The sequence below is a fragment of the Somniosus microcephalus genome, chromosome 26 (assembly GCF_052327205.1).
Source record: "Somniosus microcephalus isolate GS21.2 chromosome 26, FLI_Smic_1.0, whole genome shotgun sequence".
NCBI classification, from domain to species: Eukaryota; Metazoa; Chordata; class Chondrichthyes; order Squaliformes; family Somniosidae; genus Somniosus; species Somniosus microcephalus.
The window spans coordinates 45,329,551-45,349,132 of record NC_141012.1 but is presented as its reverse complement, the minus strand read 5'-3'; the positions used below and the strand labels follow the sequence as shown (position 1 = coordinate 45,349,132).

General features: G+C 48.9%; 1 protein-coding gene across 3 annotated transcripts in view; it reads right to left on the bottom strand.

Moving 5' to 3' along the window:
* The window catches only part of LOC147100439 (CMP-N-acetylneuraminate-beta-galactosamide-alpha-2,3-sialyltransferase 4-like), a 106,272-nt gene that overhangs the window by 44,096 nt on the left and 42,594 nt on the right, over positions 1 to 19,582 (bottom strand). For all 3 annotated transcript variants that reach the window (XM_085968165.1, XM_085968166.1, XM_085968164.1), the window contains one exon: positions 13,354 to 13,543. In XM_085968165.1, coding sequence (XP_085824291.1) covers positions 13,354 to 13,543 — 190 coding nt within the window. The remainder of the gene's footprint in view (positions 1 to 13,353; positions 13,544 to 19,582) is intronic.

The window sequence follows — 19,582 nt, the reverse complement described above, 5'->3', positions numbered from 1 at the left end:
AATCCTATGTAATCCAATGTAATCCTACGAAGAGACAGGTCCTCTGTCCACAGGGTTCAGGAGGCCATACAGATACACACTGCAATGGCAGTGGGAGCAGATAGCCAATGTGGTCAATGCCAGCAGTGTTGCCCCGAGCACATGCATGTAGTGCCGAAAGAAGTTCAATCAGCTCACACGAGTGGGCAGGGTCAGTGAATGCATCTTCAAATGCCATCTCCCACCAGTGGCACCACTAGCCTCAGCCACTGCTCAATGCGTCACACCCCTTTCACTCACCTACCAACAATCTCTATCAATCACAGCTCGTACCTAACATTCATAGCTTCACCTTACCTTCACACCCTTCAGATACCCAAGAACTCCAGCCTGGCTGGCCAGTGCAGGAAGATGAGTGATGGAGAAGAAGAGACACTGTCACTTAATCTCACACTCACAGGCACCAGCTCAGGAGGCTTGAGTGGAGCATATTGGCCGGCCTGGGTCGAATGGCCTGTTTCTGTGCTGCCTATCCTATGCAATCCAATGTAATCCTGTGAGGGGACAGGTCCTCTATCTGCAGGGTAGTACAGGGGCGGGATCTGCAAGTGATGAGCCAGCAGGCATGAGTGGCCTGCAGCCAGGGCAGGGGGAAATGGTAGCGCAGTGTCAGCTCCCTGGAGGGCAAGGTTGCACACGAGTTCTGCTGCACAGGACTCAGATGAGGACTTCGATGGGGTGGCCTACAGAAGAAGGCTGATGGGCATGCTCATAGAAATGCTTAGTGCATTAACAGACCTGCCAGAGAGCCTGTTGTCAAGGAGAATACGTGGATAGCACGTTTCGGGAGGTGGTCACCCCGCAGCTTAAGAGTGTGCAGGCAGAGAGGTAATGGGTGACCGTCAGACAGAAGAGGACCAGGCAGGTAGTGCAGGAGTCCCCTGAGCCCATCTTGCTCACCAACCAGTATTCGGTGCTGAGTACTGGTGAGGGCGGTGGTTCCTCTGGAGAGTGCAGCCAGAGCCAAATCCACAGCACCATGGAAGGCTCAGCTGCATGAGGGGGGAGGGGCAGAAGAGTAGAGGGAGAGCAATAGTGATAGGGGATTCAATAGTTAGGGGAGCAGACAGGTGTTTCTGCAGCCGCAGACGTGACTCCAGGATGGTATGTTGCCTCCCTGGTTCCAGGGTCAAGGATGTCACTGAACAGCTGCAGGGCATTCTGAGGGGGGAGGGTGAACAGCCAGAGGTTGTGGTCCATATCGGTACCAAGAGGGAAGAGGAATGAGGTCCTGCAGACAGAGTTTAGGGAGCTAGGAAAGAGGTTAAAAAGCAAGACCTCAAAGGCAGTAATCTCCAGATTACTACCAGTGCCACGTGCTAGTGAGTACAGAAATAGAAAGATAGAGCAGATGAATACATGGCTGGGGAGATGGTGTAGGAGGGAGGACTTCTGATTCCTGAGGAATTGGAACCATTTCTGGGGGAGATGGAACCTCTACCAGCCAGACGGGTTCCACCTCAATGGGAACAGGACCAAAATCCTCGCGGGAGGGTTTGCTAGTGCTGTTGGGGGGGGTTAAACTAGCTTGGCAAGGGGATGGGAACCTAAGAATAGAGTCAGTAGGGAGGGAAGAAAAACTGGAATTGGAAAACAAAAACGTAAAAAGTAAATTGGAAGGACAGAAGAACCAAAGGCTAGATAGTAGTCAACAAGGAGGTTTGCCTGTACTAAATGGTATATACTTCAATGCAAGGAGTATAGTGAACAAGGCAGATGAGTTGAGGGCACATACTTGGGACTATGATATTATAGCTATTACAGAGACGTGGCTGAAAGAGGGGCAGGTATGGCAGCTCAACGTTCCTGGTTACAGGATTTTCAGACGGGATAGAGAGGGGGGTAAAAAGGGAGGGGGGTCGCGGTATTGATTAAAGAAACGATTACAGCTGTGAGGAGGGATGATATGTTGGAGGGATCATCAAACGAGGCCATATGCGGCGAATTGAAAAACAAAAAAGGGGCGATCACACTGCTGGGAGTGTACTACAGACCCCCAAACAGTGAGAGGGAGATAGAAGAACAAATATGTAGACAAATTTCTGCACAGTGCAAAAACTATAGGGCAGTAATAGTAGGGGATTTCAACTGCCCCAATATTAACTGGGATAAAATTAGTGTGAAGGGTATAGAGGGTGCAGAATTCCTAAAACACACCCAGGAGAAATTTTTCGGCCAGTATGTAGCAAGCCCAACAAAGGAGGGGGCGGTTCTGGACTTAGTTTTAGGGAATGAAGCTGGTCAGGTAAAAGGCATATCAGTGGGGGAGCATTTTGGTGCTAGTGACCATAATTCAGTTAGAATTAAGGTAGTTATGGAAAAGGACAAGGATAGACCAGGAATAAAAATTCTAAATTGGGGAAAATCAAATTTTGCTAAGCTCAGAGGGGATTTAGCCATAATGGACTGGAAACAGCTACTTGAAGTTAAATCAGTGTCAGAGCAGTGGGAGGCATTCAAGGAGGATATCCGGAGGTTTAGACCAAACATGTGCCTTTAAACAAAAAAGGTGGGACTAACAAATCTAGAGCCCCCTGGATGTCTAGAGACATGCAGGGTAGTATAAAGAAAAAAAGGGAGACGTACGACAGATACCAAGGGCTAAATACTCCAGAATCTTTAGAGGAGTACAGAACGTGCAGGGGTGCAATTAAAAATGATATTAGGAAAGCAAAGAGAGAGCAGGAAAAATACTTGGCAAGTAAAATCAAGGAAAACCCAAAGATATTTTATAAATATATTAAGAGTAAGAGGACAATCAAAGAAAGGGTAGGGCCTATTAGAGATCATGAGGATAATCTGTGTGTGGAGGCGGGAGACGTCGGTAGGGTTCTTAATGAATACTTTGCGTCTGTTTTCACAAAGGAGGGGCGAAGTGGACATTGCTATCAGGGGGGGGAGGAGTGTGAAATATTAGATGAAATAAACATAGTGAGAGAGGAAGTATTAAAGGGTTTAGCAGCTTTAAAATTGGATAAATCCCCAGGCCCGGATGAAATGTATCCCAGGCTGTTAAGCGAAGCAAAAGAGGAAATAGCAGAGGCCCTGACCATCATTTTCCAATCCTCTCTGGCTTCAGGTGTGGTGCCAGAGGACTGGAGGACTGCTAATGTAGTACCCTTGTTTAAAAAGGGAGAAAAGGATAGACCAAGTAATTACAGGCCAGTCAGCCTAACCTCGATGGTGGGAAAATTATTGGAAAGAATTCTGAAGGACAGGATAAGTCTTCATTTAGAAAGACACGGATTAATCAAGGATAGTTAGCACGGATTTGTTAAAGGAAGATCGCGTCTGACAAATTTGATTGAATTTTTTGAGGAGGTAACAAGAAGGGTAGATGAGGGTAGTGCATTTGATGTAGTGTAGATGGATTCAGCAAGGCTTTTGATAAGGTTCCACATGGCAGACTGGTCACGAAGTTAAAAGCCCATGGGATCCAGGGCAACGTGTCAAGTTGGATTCAAAACTGGCTCGGAGACAGGAAGCAGAGGGTAATGGTTGATGGGTGTTTTTGTGACTGGAAGGCTGTTTCCAGTGGGGTTCCGCAGGGCTCAGTACTGGGTCCCTTGCTTTTTGTGGTATATATCAATGATCTAGACTTGAATATAGATGATATGATTAAGAAGTTTGCAGATGATAATAAAATCGGCTGTGTGGTTGATACTGAAGATGGAAGCTGTAGACTGCAGGAAGATATCAATAAATTGGTCAGGTGGGCAGAACAGTGGCAAATGGAATTCAATCCGAAGAAGTGTGAGGTAATGCATTTGGGGAGGGCTAACAAGGAAAGAGAATACACATTAAATGGTAGGACACTGAGTAGCGTAGAGGAACAAAGGGACCTTGGAGTGCATGTCCACAGATCCCTGAAGGTAGCAGGGCAAGTAGATAAGGTGGTTAAGAAGGCATACGGAATGCTTGCCTTTATTAGCCACGGCATAGAATACAAGAGCAGTGGGGTTATGCTTCAACTGTATAAAACACTAGTTAGGCCTCAGCTAGAGTACTGCGTGCAGTTCTGGTCACCACATTCCAGGAAAGATGTGATTGCACTAGAGAGGGTACAGAGGAGATTTACAAGGATGTTGCTGGGAGTAGAGAATCTTAGCTATGAGGAAAGACTGGACAGGCTGGGTTTGTTTTCCTTGTAACAGAGGAGGCTGAGGGGAGACCTTATTGAGGTGTATAAAATTATATGAGGCCTAAATAAAGTGGATAGGAAGGACCTATTTCCCTTAGCAGAGAGGACAAAAGCCAGGGGGCACAGATTTAAAGTAATTGGTGGAAGGATTAGAGGGGATCTGAGGGGAAATTTCTTCACCCAGAGGGTTGTGGGGGTCTGAAACTCACTGCCTGAAAGGGTGGTAGAGGCAGAAACCCTCATCACATTTAAAAAGTACTTGGATGTGCACTTGGGATGCTGTAACCTGCAGGGCTACGGACCAAGAGCTGGGAAGTGGGATTAGGCTGGATAGCTCTTTGTTGGCCGGCGCGGACACGATGGGCCAAAATGGCCTCCTTCCGTGCTGTAACTTTCTATGATTCTATGAGAATGGAGGAGTCCAGCACCAATCTTGCAAAGGGCCTTGTGCAGAGCTTGGAGCCCATGATTTCCAGGATGGAAGTTATGGTCAACTGCATTAGTGCACATGTGGACCCAACCGTGATGCCGGGTCTGATGGCCGATGTCCCAGCTTCCATTGCAGCAAAAGTGGAAGTGACCCAACGTCTGAGTGCTGCCATGGAAGCTCAGACTGCTGCCATGGTGGCTGCGTTTAGCAGTGTTGAAAGGGGCTTGTAGGGTGTCAAAGCAGTCCAGCAATCTGTTCGCCAACAGATTACTAGGATTTCTGAGGCGCCGCCCCGGGGAAGTGGCAGTGACCCTGTGGAGCACAAACCTGCTGTCCTCTCTCAGGATGACCTCCCACCACTGCCAGTCTGCCAATGCCCTTGCCTGTCAGCCAGCCAGCCCAGACTGCTGCCGCCCATGCCGAGATGGTGCAGTCCACAGCTGGGCCTTCTAGGCTCACAGCTGCTCAAGGACGTCCTGTAAGGCCGTTTGCAGTCCCCCCCACTGAAAGTCAGCAGCCTTCCGTCAGCCATGCTGCAACCACTGAGGTATCACTAGGACAGGCAAAGGCACCCACAAGAAAGGCACTAAGGGAATGCACAAGGGTAATTAGTTGAGGATTGTATGGAGTATTAGATGTGTTATTGGATCAAGTTGTTATGGAATGGTTGTTTTGTGGTGTCATTTATTTCAGCATTGTGGCCAAGAGGACGCTGGGATGTCCTGTGACAGAGGGATGGTAAGACGGGGAAGAGTTGAGGAATGGGGATCTGGGGTTTCATTCAGGGGAACCAGAATCTGGTAATGCACTCACGGACAACCCGACCGGAATGTGAATGTGCAGGCTGCCTCCTCCCTTCCTCCTCCTCCTCCTGCAGTGGTCGCCAAACCTGTGGTGGCAAGGGCTGCCCCCTCATGATGGCCAAGTTGTGGAGGATGTAGCTGACCACCTCAAATTGGGACACTCGCTCCGGCGAATACAGGAGGGATCCTCCCGAGCAGTCAAGGCAGCGGAACCGTTGCTTCAGCACCGCGATGGTCTGTCTCATGACATTCCTCATAGCGGCATGGCTCTCATTATAATAGTGCTGGCCACAGGTGGTGGGGTTGCGGAGGGGAGTCATCAACCAGGTGGAGAGCGGATAGCCCTTGTCACCAAGCAGCCACCCTCGGGTTCGACGTGGTGGCTGGAAGATTACTGGCACAGCGGACTGGCGCAGGATGAAGGCATCATGACTACTGCCAGGATACTGGGCATTCACCATCATGATGTACTGGTCATACACCAACTGCACATTAAGTGAGTGGTACCCTTTGCGGTTACGGTACATCTCACCATTGAGATGCGGCGCCTGCAAATCCACGTGTGTGCAGTCGATGGTACCCTGCACCATGGGGAAGCCCGCTATTCTGGCAAAGCCAAGTGCGTGTTCCTCTTGCTTCTCTCTGTTTATAGAGAGGACAATGAAGTCCCTTCTCCTAGAGTACAGAGCCTCTGTGACCTCCCGGATGCAGCGATGGATGGCGAACTGCAGAGGTTTGCTCTGTCGCCTGTTACAGCCTGGAAGGATTCGCTGGTGAAAAAATTCAGGGCCACAGTCACATTGAGGGCCACTGGCAGTGCCGTCGTCGCTCTGCTCTGAGGCTGCAGGTCTGGTTCCAAGAGGTGGCAGAGATCTGTGACCACCTCCCTGTGTTAACCTCGCACAGCTGAAGATGCATTCAGCAGCTGCAAGGACCCGCTGCCAGTGATATTTAAAGAGATCATTAACCACTCTCAGGTGAGTTGTTGATTAATTTCTACTGGCTCTATGTAAGTTTGTGGACGTGTTTGGAGCTTTCTAGATTTATTTAAAGTTGGTGAGGTGACAGGAGTGGTGCTGCAAGTGGAGAAGACCTTGATTCTGACTTCAAGGGTTCTGGTCAGACCACTTGCTCCCAGTCGTGGGTTCTCTAGTTGTCATTCCCCCTTGGCCTGCAGCATGACAGGGAGATGAAGCAGAGGCAGTGAAGAAGAGGACAAGCTGCTCGCAGAGGGAGGAGGAGGAGGGGGAGAAGGGCTCTCAGTAGGAGGTCTTACCCACATAGGGTCTTCCGAGAGTAATTCTCTTACCTCAGCCTGAGCCAGGAGCAGAGTGTAAGGCGTCTGCGTTGTACGAAGGAGGTGCTCACAGAACTCTGCCACCTCTTGCAACCAGACCATCAGCCTCACACTAGGGTAAGGACAGCACTACCAGTGGCTGTGAAGGTGACCGTGGCCCTGAATTTCTTCGCATCGGGATCCTTCCAGGCTGGAACAGGAGATACCTATAACATCGCCCACTTCGCTGTCCACTGCTGCATAAGAGAGGTGACAGACGCTCTTTATGCCAGGAGAGGGGAGTTCATTGTCTTCTCTCTGACCAGAGAGAAGCAGGCGGAGTGCGCACATGGCTTTGCTAGGATAGTGGTCTTCCCCATGGTGTAAGGTGTCATCAACAGCATGCATGGGCACCGCATCTAAATGCTGTGATGTACCACAACCGCAAAGGTTACCATTCACTGAATGTGCAGTTGGTGTGCGACCATGCTCAGCAGGTCTTGTGATGTATGTCCGGTATCCTAGCAGCAGTCATGATGCTTTCATTCTGCGCCAGTCCTCTGTTCTCTCAGTCTTTGAGCCACCAAGACAAAGCAGACAGTGGTGACTGGGCGACAAGGGCTATCCACTGACCACTTGGCAACCCAACCACACATGGGCACCACGCGTACAATGAGAGCCAAGCTGCCACATGGAATCTGTCTCGCCCTGTCCTCCCGCTCTCAGCCTCGCCCTGTCCTCCCACTCTCGGCCTCGCCCTGTCCTCCCACTCTCGGCCTCGCCCTGTCCTCCCGCTCTCGGCCTCGCCCTGTCCTCCCGCTCTGCTCTCGGCCTCGCCCTGTCCTCTCGCTCTCGGCCTCGCCCTGTCCTCCCGCTCTGCTCTCGGCCTCGCCCTGTCCTCCCGCTCTGCTCTCGGCCTCGCCCTGTCCTCCCGCTCTCGGCCTCGCCCTGTCCTCCCGCTCTCGGCCTCGCCCTGTCCTCCCGCTCTCGGCCTCGCCCTGTCCTCCCGCTCTCGGCCTCGCCCTGTCCTCCCGCTCTCGGCCTCGCCCTGTCCTCCCGCTCCACTCTCGGCCTCGCCCTTTTCTCCCGCTCCACTCTCGGCCTCGCCCTTTTCTACTGCTCCGCTCTCAGCAGTATTTAGCAAACTGAAAACTGCAACTTTTCATTTTTCTATGAAAACTATAAATGAGTGGCCTTCATCTTGTATGTACTCTTTTACCAATATGGTTGCTTTTTAACCATGTGAAGTTGAGCGTGCTGCACTGTCTGCCGTCAGCTGACAAAGTCAATGTCCTCGGCAAAAATATCTGGAACGGCCGAGAGAAGGTGTGGATGTGGGCCCGCATGCTGGTATCAACCCCACCTCCCAATAATTCACCCATTTTTAGAAATGTACAGGAAATTGGGGCGTTCCATTAGAATGAGAAATACTCACCGCCATTTTTCCTTCATGCACTCCATACAGGCAATTCTTTACACCGAAGCACTGGAGGGGAAAACCTTCCCTATAAATGGAAGCTCAAGCTATTGAGACAGGTTGAGGTCCTGAAGTAAAAACTTTAATGAAGGGAGAGAAGAAGAGAAAGTCTTTGGGGACAGGATCTTAAAATTAACAATGAGGATAATTGGTCTTAGAAGCCTATGTTATGAGAAGAACCTCGTAGGGTTGATCTCGATTTCAATAGGAAAAGGAGGATTAGATCCATGTCCCTTGATACCCTTACCTAATAAAAATCTATCGATTTCAGTATTGAACATTTCAATTGATCCAGCATCCACAGCCTACTGGGGGAGGGAATTCCTGAATTCCATCGCCCTTTTCACTTTTGCATCTGAAATGGCACTCCAGCCGAGAGGTAGTGTGAATGCAGATTATTTCTGTTAAACCTGCCCTTACTCAGTAGGGATTACAATACTGTCCATCTTCAGAGCACATGCATACAAGGTTGGTAAAAGGATGTATGCATTGCAAGACATGTTTGCGTAGTACTATATAGTTGCAAGATAGTTTACCTTACCTATTCGTACAATAATCTGTTACTTATCAAAGGTATTTCTTCCACCACAGGAAGTTATAATCTGTGCACTCGTTTATAATATTGGCCCAGAAATTCGGGTCGGAGGCTTCCCGCGGGTGCAAGCCTCCGACCTGCACTTACCTAGCGCGCCGGCCGTTGAGCTGTGGGCCCGCGTGGGATTCCGATCCGGGGCCTCCTCCAACTGCCGGCGCGCAGTGTTTGCGTATCCCAGGGGCGCAGTTAGTTCGAAGCGTCCCCTGGAATCACGTGGGCCATGGGGAGCCAATGGCAGCAGGGAATCTGTATTCATAGGTTTGACAGGAAGAGCTGTCAATTCCTGTCAAACCAATGAATACAATTCAGCCCCAAAACATCCCTAAAACTTCAAATAATTTTTTTTTTAAATCACATTTAACTATTTGAAACAATAATTTAAATTTTTGAAAAAATTAATTATAGTTTCTAACGGGGCTAAAAATAAACTTACCTTTAAAGTATTTAAAAATAATAAACCTGTGGAAATTTTTTTTTAATTTAACTTAATTCACCACGTACCTTGTTAAAAGCAGGCCTTGCGACTGCTTTTTACAAGCGTAGCTACGGGAGACTGACCCTCCAGGAGAAACCTGCAAAAAAAACGGAAGTTCCAGGCGTACGCGCTGCCTCACCAGCGCACGCGTTCGACCTGTGAACCCCTTCCTTTAAGGCAATGGAAGTTCCGGTTTCCCGCGCATGCGCAGTGCATGCACGAAACCGGCACTTTCGTTGGGCCTACGGGTGAGTACCCAGCGCGTACTCACCCGTGGGGACCCGAAGTTCTGGCCCATTGTGTAATCAGCTCGGTGAGTAAATATGCATAGGATGATGTGGTACAGAGGTATACTGACCAGGAAGAACGGTGGCTGGTCTATGCTGATTCAGCTGATTCCAGGCTGTTTAGCAGTTGGCTTTCAACCCTGGTTTGGTAGGAGGGAAAAAATCAGCAAGAGTTCCCATCCTAAACCTGAATGCTGCTGGAAGCTGAATGTTTACATTAGGATTTCATGCCTAAATGGCCTGGCTCTAATTTTAAGATTGTGCCCCCTTGTTCTGAATTCCCCACCAGAGGAAGTAGTTTCTCTGCATCTCCCCTATTGAATTACGTAGAATTAAATAGAATATACAGCACAACTAGTCTGTGCTGGTGTTTATGCTCCACACGAGTCTCCTCCCACTCCATCTACCTCATCTCAGCCTTTCAGCATATCTTTCTATTCCCTTCTCTCTCATGTAGTCGTCTAGTTTCCTTTTGAAAGCATCTAAGCTATTTGCCTCAACCACTTCCTGTGGTAGAGAGTTCCACATTCTAACCACTCTCTGAGTGAAGAATTTCTCCTGAATTCTCTATTGGGTTTATTAGTAACTATCCTGTATCTATGGCCCCTACTTTTGTATTCTCCCTCAAGTGGAAAGATTCTTTCCACATCTAACCTGTCCAACCCATTAATAATTTAAAAGACCTCAATCAGGTCTCTTCTAAGTCTTCTCTTTTCTAAAGAAAAAGAATCCATCAAAACTTAGAACCACAATGACGAAACCCTGGAAATAAGGCTGAATCCCTGATACAACAGAAACAGAGTTAAGGCTTGCCTGGGGCAAGCCTTCATTGGTATTCGGGGAGTCCACTTTCGATGCCAGTGGAAAGTTCCCTTTGGGCCTTGGCTAGTTGTGATTGATGGCTGAAGACAATCCAGAATACAAAGGCTCGAATGTAGAAGCATGTGACAGTCTATTTGACTGAGACTGTGAGTGTGGAACTAGAGGATCAAAATGAACAAACTTCAAGCTAGGCTAGAGGTTAGAATCAACACAGTAATGGACAGTCACCAAAGTCACTAACACCAAAAATATTTGGGTACATTTTCAAAAATATTGAAAGGACTTGAGAGGGTAACTCATGAAAGGCAGTTACCACTGGTCAGAGGGCCAGTCACAAGGGGCAAAGATTCAGGATTAGTACTAAAAACATATAGGGGAGGTGTAAACTGCTATACACATAATAAAACTGCTGCTACCCCGTGTGGAGATCAAAATTGCGAATGAATTCTGAGATGATAACGGACGGATTCAAAATGGAGGAGGTCAGCATTGTAGTGTATGTGCCTTTAAGAACCCCCTGTGTACTGTAATGCCGGTAATGGCCACTCGGGCTATATAAGCCTGTATATTGTGTTGTATCAGTTAGTTCCCCTCCAGACTTTGTTCAGTAAACACCTGTGAAACCTACTCCTGTCTTCAGTGTCTCTATTAACACACGGACACAACAAGCATGTGGTCCTTTGTTTGGAAGACCACATGGACAGGAAGGGGAGGCTCTGGATGAAGAGGAAATCCCACCCCCACACACATCAAAGGAACATGAACGTGTCATGCAGAAGGAACTCCAACCAGAGAAGGTTGGGAGTGAAAAATGACCTATCAGAGGATGACAGCTGAAGATATACGAGGGGGCCCATGCAGGAAGGCACTATAAAGGAAAGGCACAGAAGCAATAATTCAAAAGGGACAAAGAAAGCTGTTTGACTGGCCAGCCAACATTTGCAGCCTACTATTTTTTCTGGACTGATCACCTATGGAGGAGTGTGTGTATGAAAGTCAGACATAGAGCATAGATATTGTTGAGGAGCATTTTTTATGTATGTTTGACTTATTAAACTTGGGCATATACATTTTCGGGGATACTTTTATGTATGTTTGATTAAACTGTGGAGCATATAAATTGCTGGGGGTACTTCTATGTACGGACTGATTAAACTGTGGGCCTATACATTGCTGGGGGTATTTTTATGTAAGGTCAAATTAATAAACTGTGGGCATATACATTGCTGGGGGTGCTTCTATGTACGCATGAATTTTTAAACTGTAGTGTGAATAAAGACCACTTTTATTGATTACAAACTTATCTGTCATTGTGCTTATTTGTAATTCTCGAGGTCTGAACAGTAGTCGGAGAAAGTCCTACAGAGGTTCGTAGGAATTTTTCCACACAGAGTTACTAGATTATGGAATGAATTACCACACCTGCCAGTTGAAGCTAAGACAATCGTGACATTTTGGAAGCAGTTAGAGCGAAACACTGGAAGAAAAGCATTAAAAGGAACAGGTAAAGAGCAGGGAAATGGTACAATTTCAAAGGGGGTGCAGGAACAGTGGGGCCTTGGGGGTCTATGTACACAAACCTTTGAAGGTGGCAATACAAGTTGTTAAGGCTGCTAAAAATGGCATACGGGATATTTGGCTGTATTAGTAGAGAAATAGAGTACCAAAGCAAGGAAGCTATGCTAAACCTTTATAATTAAAACACCGGTTAGGCCTCAGCTGGGGTATTGTGTTCAATTCTGGGCACCGCACTTTAGGAAGGATGTCAAGGCCTTAGAGAGGGTGCAGAGGAGATTTATCAGAATGGTTCCAGGGATGAGGGACTTCATTATGTGGAGAGACTCGAGAAGCTGGAGTTGTTCGCCTTGCAGCAGAGAAGGTTAAGAGGAGATTTGATAGAGGTGTTCAAAATCATGAAGGGTTTTGATGGAGTAAATAAGGAGAAACTGTTTCCAGTGGCAGAAGGGTTGGTGACCAGAGGACACAGATTTAAGGTGATTGGCAAAAGAGCCAGAGGTGAAATGAGGAAACATTTTTTTACACAGCGAGTTGTTGTGATCTGAAATGCACAGCCTGAAAAGCTGGTGGAAGCAGATTCAATAATAATTTTCACAAGAGAATTGGATAAATACTTGAAGGGGAAAAAATTACAGGGCTATGGGGAAAGAGCCGGGAGTCAGACTAATTGGAGAGCTCTACCAAAGAGCCGGCACAGGCACGATGGGCCAATGGCCTCCTTCTCAGCTGTATATGATATGATTCTCCTATGATACTATGAAATGGGATTAGAGGAAATAGCTCCATCATGGAGTTAACACTGGCACAATAGGCTGAATGGCTTCCTTCTGTCCTAAAAAGTTCTACCATTTAATGATTGAAAATTAGAGGGATAGGTATATACTGAGATCAAATATTCCATGTATAAGAAGCCCTTCTTTTACTGGAGCCATTAGAAACAGGTTCACCCCTTCACCAGCCCAGAAATACTGAGGCCAATTGCTTGCTTCACCCACCCCCCACCCCCCCACCACCCCTCCATCCTCCGCCTTACTGAGATCATCTATCTCAGTGCAGACTAGTGATTCAACCTGGGTTATTCCTTCATTCACATTGCATAGAACCATGCATCGTAGTTACCCACCGAGATACATGAAAGTGGTGTGGGATGACTCGCCCTCTGATTCGCCCTTCTTTGCTGCCTCTGGGAGTTACCTGGCTTCCACTTACCATCATGGCTGAGGTCAGGATCTCATTGTGTGGTATACTGTGGGTGCAAATTCATGCCACGCAATCCATGACGCAGTGCATTGGGTATGCAATGCAACATGGCAGTAAGGCACCTGAACATTCGGGTGAGGGGTTTCGGCACCCCAAGTTTTGAACGTAACTCTCCGACACATCAATCACTCTATGAACACAGTGCAGAAGCACCACAGAGTAATTCTGAGTGGCTCTGGCTCTGGATGTGGCTGCTGGGGATCGGTACAATTCCAAACCTGGATACCTACTTTTGTTTCATTATACACGATCGCCTTCAACCATTGGAAGTCAGCTGTCTTAAATGGCAAGAGCACAAAGAGCGTGTCGAGATTGTTTTCAATAGTGAGGTCTTCAGTTGCCGATTCAGGGTAAAAGAGCCTCAGAGTTGTTTTGTTGCCAACATCCTTTTCATAGCCTCTCACTGGAGCATTGTTTAATCTAGGAACAGAGAGCATTTAGGTACAGGTTAAAAGCCATTGTGTCCAATAAGACAGCCCATTTGGATTGATCTCAACACCATCTACTATCACGTGACTTAGTTATTTATTTACAAGAACTAAGCAGTATTTGACTTAACTTGGGTGATTTTACAACTTTGAACTCCAGTGCGGAACATCACCCATTGGGAGGACGAACAGGAATTTGCATGAACACGCCCCTCAGTTTTTTTTGTGAAAAACTGACTCTCACCTACCAGGGAAATGCTTGAAGAGAATGTCGTTCCTCAGAATGTCTTTGCTACAGACATTCCAATATAGTCACTCGACTTTACCTGACTGATTTTCTTAAAGACAAAATACGTTCTCATCAAACCTACCCACCTTCTCACCATGTACCTCAGTCCAATCTTTGACATATCATTACATATTACATAGAATTTAACAGTACAGAAACAGTCCATTTGGCCCAACTGGTCTATGCCGGTGTTTATGCTCCACATCAAATCAAATCAACTTTTATTGTCATTGTTAGTGCACAAGTGCAGTACAACGAAATGTAGGCTTGCGGCTCCCGAGAGTGTACAATTTGGATTAGGACACTTAAACATTTCAACATACATTTGTACATATATATTAGCATAAATATGACCATAATAAAGTGCATCGGCAGATATGCAGGCTTTAGTGTTTATTTGTGGAGTTCAGTAGGATGACAGCCCTGGGAAAGAAGCTGTTCCTAAATCTGGTCGTATGGGTGCGAATGCATCTGTAGCGTCTTCCAGATGGTAGGAGGGCGAACAGACTGTGGCTGGGGTGGGTAGGGTCTTTGATGATGGACCGTGCCCTCCATAGGCAGTGTTTCTGATATATATGTTCTATGGTCGGTAGCCGGGTGCCGGTGATGCGTTGGGCAGTTTTGACTACCCGCTGCAGGGCTTTCCGGTCATGGGAGCTACAGCTGCCGTACCATACCGTGATACAGTTTGTCAGGATGCCCTCTATAGTGCAGCGGTAGAAGTTAGAGAGCCTCCTCCCACCTCTCTTCATCTAATCCTATCAGTATGTCCTTCTATTTCTTTTTCCCTCATGTACTTATCTAGATTCCACTTAAATGCATCTACATTATTCGACTCAACCACTCCTTGTGGTAGCGAGTTCCACATTCTAACCACTCTCTGGGTAAAGAAGTTTCTCCTGAATTCCCTATTATGAATGACCATGAACAGTTCTTCCCTGAACCCACTTATACCATTTGATTCATTGGCTTTGCCTCACAGTATTCTGTGGGGTTGATTTGTGTCTCATGATGGGAGCTTGGCAGGGTGAGAACATTAATCACCTAAGGAGAGCAGCAGACTTGCCTCAACCATTCACAGTATTTATTAATGACTTAGATTATATGATAGAAAGTCACATATCCAAATTTGCCGATGACACAAAGATAGGCTGCATTGCAGGCAGTGTAGATGAAATCATAAAATTACAAAGGGATATCGATAGATTAAGTGAATGGGCAAAACTGTGGCAAATGGATTTCAATGTAGGCAAATGTGAGGTCATCCACTTTGAACCTAAAACGAGAGAACAGGGTACTTTCTAAATGGTGAAAAGCTAACAACAGTGGAGGTCCAGAGAGACTTGGGGATCCAGGTACATAGATCATTAAAATGTCATGAACAGGTACAGAAAATAATCAAAAAGGCTAATGGAATGCTGGCCTTTATATCTAGAGGACTAGAGTACAAGGGGGTAGAAGTTATGCTGCAGCTATACAAAACCCTGGTTAGACCACACCTGGAGTACGGTGAGCAGTTCTGGGCACCACCTTAGGAAGGATATATTGGCCTTGGAGGGAGTGCAGCGTAGGTTTACCAGAATGATACCTGGATGCCAAGGTGTGGTAAACCACTGTTATTGTTGTTCACCGTTGTTGTTGTTGTTGCACACTGTTGTATCTATGCATGCCTCAGCTGGCTCTGCCCCTGGCTCCACCCACATGCCCAGGTATAAAGGTGACTGCTCTGCAGCCCCCTGCCTTCTTGGAAACCAGTCAACCACGAGAGGCATGCTCTGTTCTTTGTTAATAAAAGCCTTTTAGTTACTCTCCTAACTCTCCGTCTTTTATGAGTAATTGATAGCGCATCAATTTTATTAACAAAAACAAAATGTCGGCACCAAACGCTGAGCAGCAGGCGCTGCAGCAAATGATGGCACCAAACGCTGAGCAGCAGGCGCTGCTGCATGCCCTCAGACCAACATGCCTGGACCTAGACCCTCAAGAGGCGGGTTCGTCTACCAAGTTCGCACAATGGCTGCGTTGCTTCGAAGCTTACCTGGAAGCCTCAGCCGTGACACTAGATGGAAACAAACTAAAAATCCTGGCCTCCAAGGTGGGCCACCAAGTCTACACGCTCATCCAGGACGCGACTACCTACGCGGCGGCTATCGATCTGCTAAAAGGACAATACACACGCCCGGTAAATACGGTTTATGCCAGACACCTCCTGAGATCCCGCAAACAGCAGTCCGGGGAATCGGTGGAGGCATTCCTACGGGCACTACAGATACTCGGCCGAGCCTGCGATTGTAAAGAGGTATCGGCCGCGACACACACGGAGGGACTTATCCGAGATGCTTTCGTTGCGGGCCTCAAGTCCGACTACTCCCGGCAGAGACTGCTGTAGAAGGGCGAAATCGACCTGAAGAAGGCAGTGTCCCTCGCGCTCTCGCTAGACGCGGCCCACCGGAATATGGACGCATTCTCCCCTAACCGCTCCGCACCGTGGACGCCGCAACCTTGGGTCATGGGACCGCCACCCCCGGCACCAACTGTTGCAGCGATGTCCAAGGGCCCGAAATGTTACTTTTGTGGCCAGGCAAAACACCCCAGAGCACGCTGCCTGGCGAAAAACGCTACCTGCTCTGGCTGCGGGAAGAAAGGACACTACGTCAGCGCCTGCAAAGGTAAAACCGCTAACGCCAGCAGCGCCACGTGTGAACCGTGGGGGCAGCCATCTTGTCCGCCATCTTGGACACCTCCAGCCGCGTGGGGCTCGGGATCATGGGCGCAGCCATTTTGTCCGCCATCTTGGACGCCTCCAACTCCAATCGCGGGTAACCCGGACTCAACCACCGCCTCGTCTGACGACCACAGCGACTCGCTCGACCATACGCTGGCCTCCGTGACGCTGGACCAATCTCTCCCTCACCAACTGTCCAGGTCCATGATGGACATTACGGTAAACGGCCGCGCCACTACCTGCCTTTTCGACAGCGGGAGCACGGAGAGCTTTATCCACCCCGGCACGGTGCGCAGTTACTCTCTCCCGGTCCTGCCAACGCGCCATCGGATCTCTATGGCTTCCAAATCCCATTCAGCAGACGTCGGTGGCTACTGTGTAGTGACCCTTTCAGTAAGGGGCACAGAATACAAAAATGTTAAACTTCTTGTCCTGCCCCATCTCTGCGCTGCCGTTCTACTGGGGTTGGATTTTCAGTGCCACCTTAAAAGTGTCACATTAGCGTACGGCGGACCCCTCCCCCCACTCACAGTCTGCAGCCAGCAGCTTTTAAATCGCCCGCCGCGCACCATTTGCAGCCTCTCCACGCTTAAAGTCTCCCCCCCCCCCCTTGTTCGCTAACCTCACCCGCGACTGTAAGCCCATCGCTACCAAAAGCAGGCGGTACAGTGCCGGGGATAGGAGCTTCATTAAATCCGAAGTAGCAAGACTCCTGAAGGAAGGGATTATTGAGGGTAGCACTAGCCCATGGCGAGCACAAGTGGTGGTAGTGAAGACTGGCGAAAAACAGCGCCTAGTTATTGACTACAGCCAGACGATCAATCGCTACACCCAGTTAGATGCATACCCACTCCCCCGCATATCTGACATGGTCAATCAGATAGCACAATACCGGGTGTTCTCGATGATTGATCTGAAGTCGGCATACCACCAGCTCCCCATCAGGGCTGAGGACCGCCAGTACACAGCTTTTGAAGCTGACGGTCGTCTCTACCACTTCCTCCGAGTCCCCTTCGGCGTCACCAACGGGGTTTCGGTCTTCCAAAGGGAGATGGACCGAATGGTTGACCAGAACGCGCTGCAGGCCACCTTCCCCTATCTAGACAACATCACCATCTGCGGCCACGACCAGCAGGACCATGACGTTAACCTAGAGAAATTCCTCCGTCGGCCCAGCGGCTGAATCTAACATACAACAAGGACAAATGTATGTTTCGCACCACGCGCCTCGCCATTCTTGGCTGCGTAGTGGAGAACGGAGTCATCGGCCCCGACCCCGACAGAATGCGCCCCCTTATGGAGCTCTCCCTCCCCTACTGCCAAAAAGCACTGAAGAGATGCCTAGGGTTTTTCTCGTACTATGCTCAGTGGGTGCCCAACTATGCGGACAAAGCCAGACCCCTCATCAAGTCCACCTCCTTCCCCCTGACAGCAGAGGCATGTGCAGCCTTCACTCTCATAAAAAGAGATATTGCGAAGGCCACAATGCACGCAGTGGATGAGTCCATCCCTTTCCAAGTGGAGAGCGACGCATCTGACTTCGCCCTAGCTGCAACCCTTAACCAGGCGGGGAGACCCGTGGCCTTTTTCTCAAGGACCCTCCAGGGCCCCGAGATTCGACACTCCTCTGTCGAAAAGGAGGCCCAGGCCATTGTGGAAGCGGTGCGACATTGGAGGCATTACCTGGCCGGAAAACGATTTACCCTGCTCACTGACCAGCGTTCAGTAGCTTTTATGTTTAATAATAAGCAGAGGGGCAAAATCAAGAATGACAAGATCTTGAGGTGGAGAATTGAACTCTCCACCTACAATTACGATATCTTGTACCGGCCCGGGAAACTCAATGAGCCCCCAGATGCCCTATCACGTGGTACATGCGCCAACGCGCAGGTTGATAGACTGCAGACCCTCCACAATGACCTCTGCCACCCGGGGGTCACCAGGTTCTCCCATTTCATCAAATCCCGTAACCTGCCCTACTCCATCGAGGAGGTCAGGACCATGACCAGGAACTGCCATATCTGTGCCGAGTGCAAACCGCATTTTTATAGGCCAGGCAGAGCAAGCCTGATCAAGGCCACTCGCCCCTTCGAGCGCCTGAGCGTCGATTTTAAAGGGCCCCTCCCCTCCTCTGACCGCAACGTGTACTTCCTCAACATAATTGATGAGTACTCCCGTTTCCCGTTTCCCATCCCTTGCCCAGACATGACCAGTACCACGGTCATTAAATGTCTGAATGACCTTTTCGCCTTGTTCGGCTTCCCTAGCTATATCCATAGTGACTGGGGCTCATCTTTTATGAGCGACGAACTCCGTCAGTACCTGCTCACGAGAGGTATTGCTACAAGCAGAACCACCAGCTACAACCCCCGGGGGAACGGCCAGGTGGAAAGAGAGAACGCGACGGTTTGGAAGGCCGTCCTCTTAAACTTAAAATCTAAGGGCCTTCCGACCTCTCGCTGGCAGGAGGTCCTCCCTGCGGCGCTCCACTCCATTCGGTCACTGCTTTGTACGGCCACCAATGCCACCCCCATGAAAAAATGTTCACTTTCCCCAGGAAGTCCACATCGGGGACCTCGTTACCGACATGGCTGACGTCTCCAGGACCTGTCCTACTGCGGAAGCACGTGAGGTCCCATAAAACGGACCCCCTGGTCGAGAGGGTGAGCCTCCTCCACGCCAACCCCCAGTATGCTTACGTGGCGTACCCGGACGGGCGGGAGGACACAGTCTCCATACGAGACCTCGCACCTTCGGGTGCCCCTAAAACACTACCATTGCCATCCACCACTACCCACAACCCAACCCCTGTAGACGGCATGCCGCAGCCCCAGGACCCGTCATTGACCACCCAACCACTCAATGACACGCCAGATTCAATGTTGGATGCTGCACCATCACCGCCGCCACCACGACGATCAGGACGGCATACAAGGCCACCTGATAAGACTTACTTACACGAACCTTTAGTACACTTCACCCCGTCGGACTCAATTTTAAACAAGGGGTGAATGTGG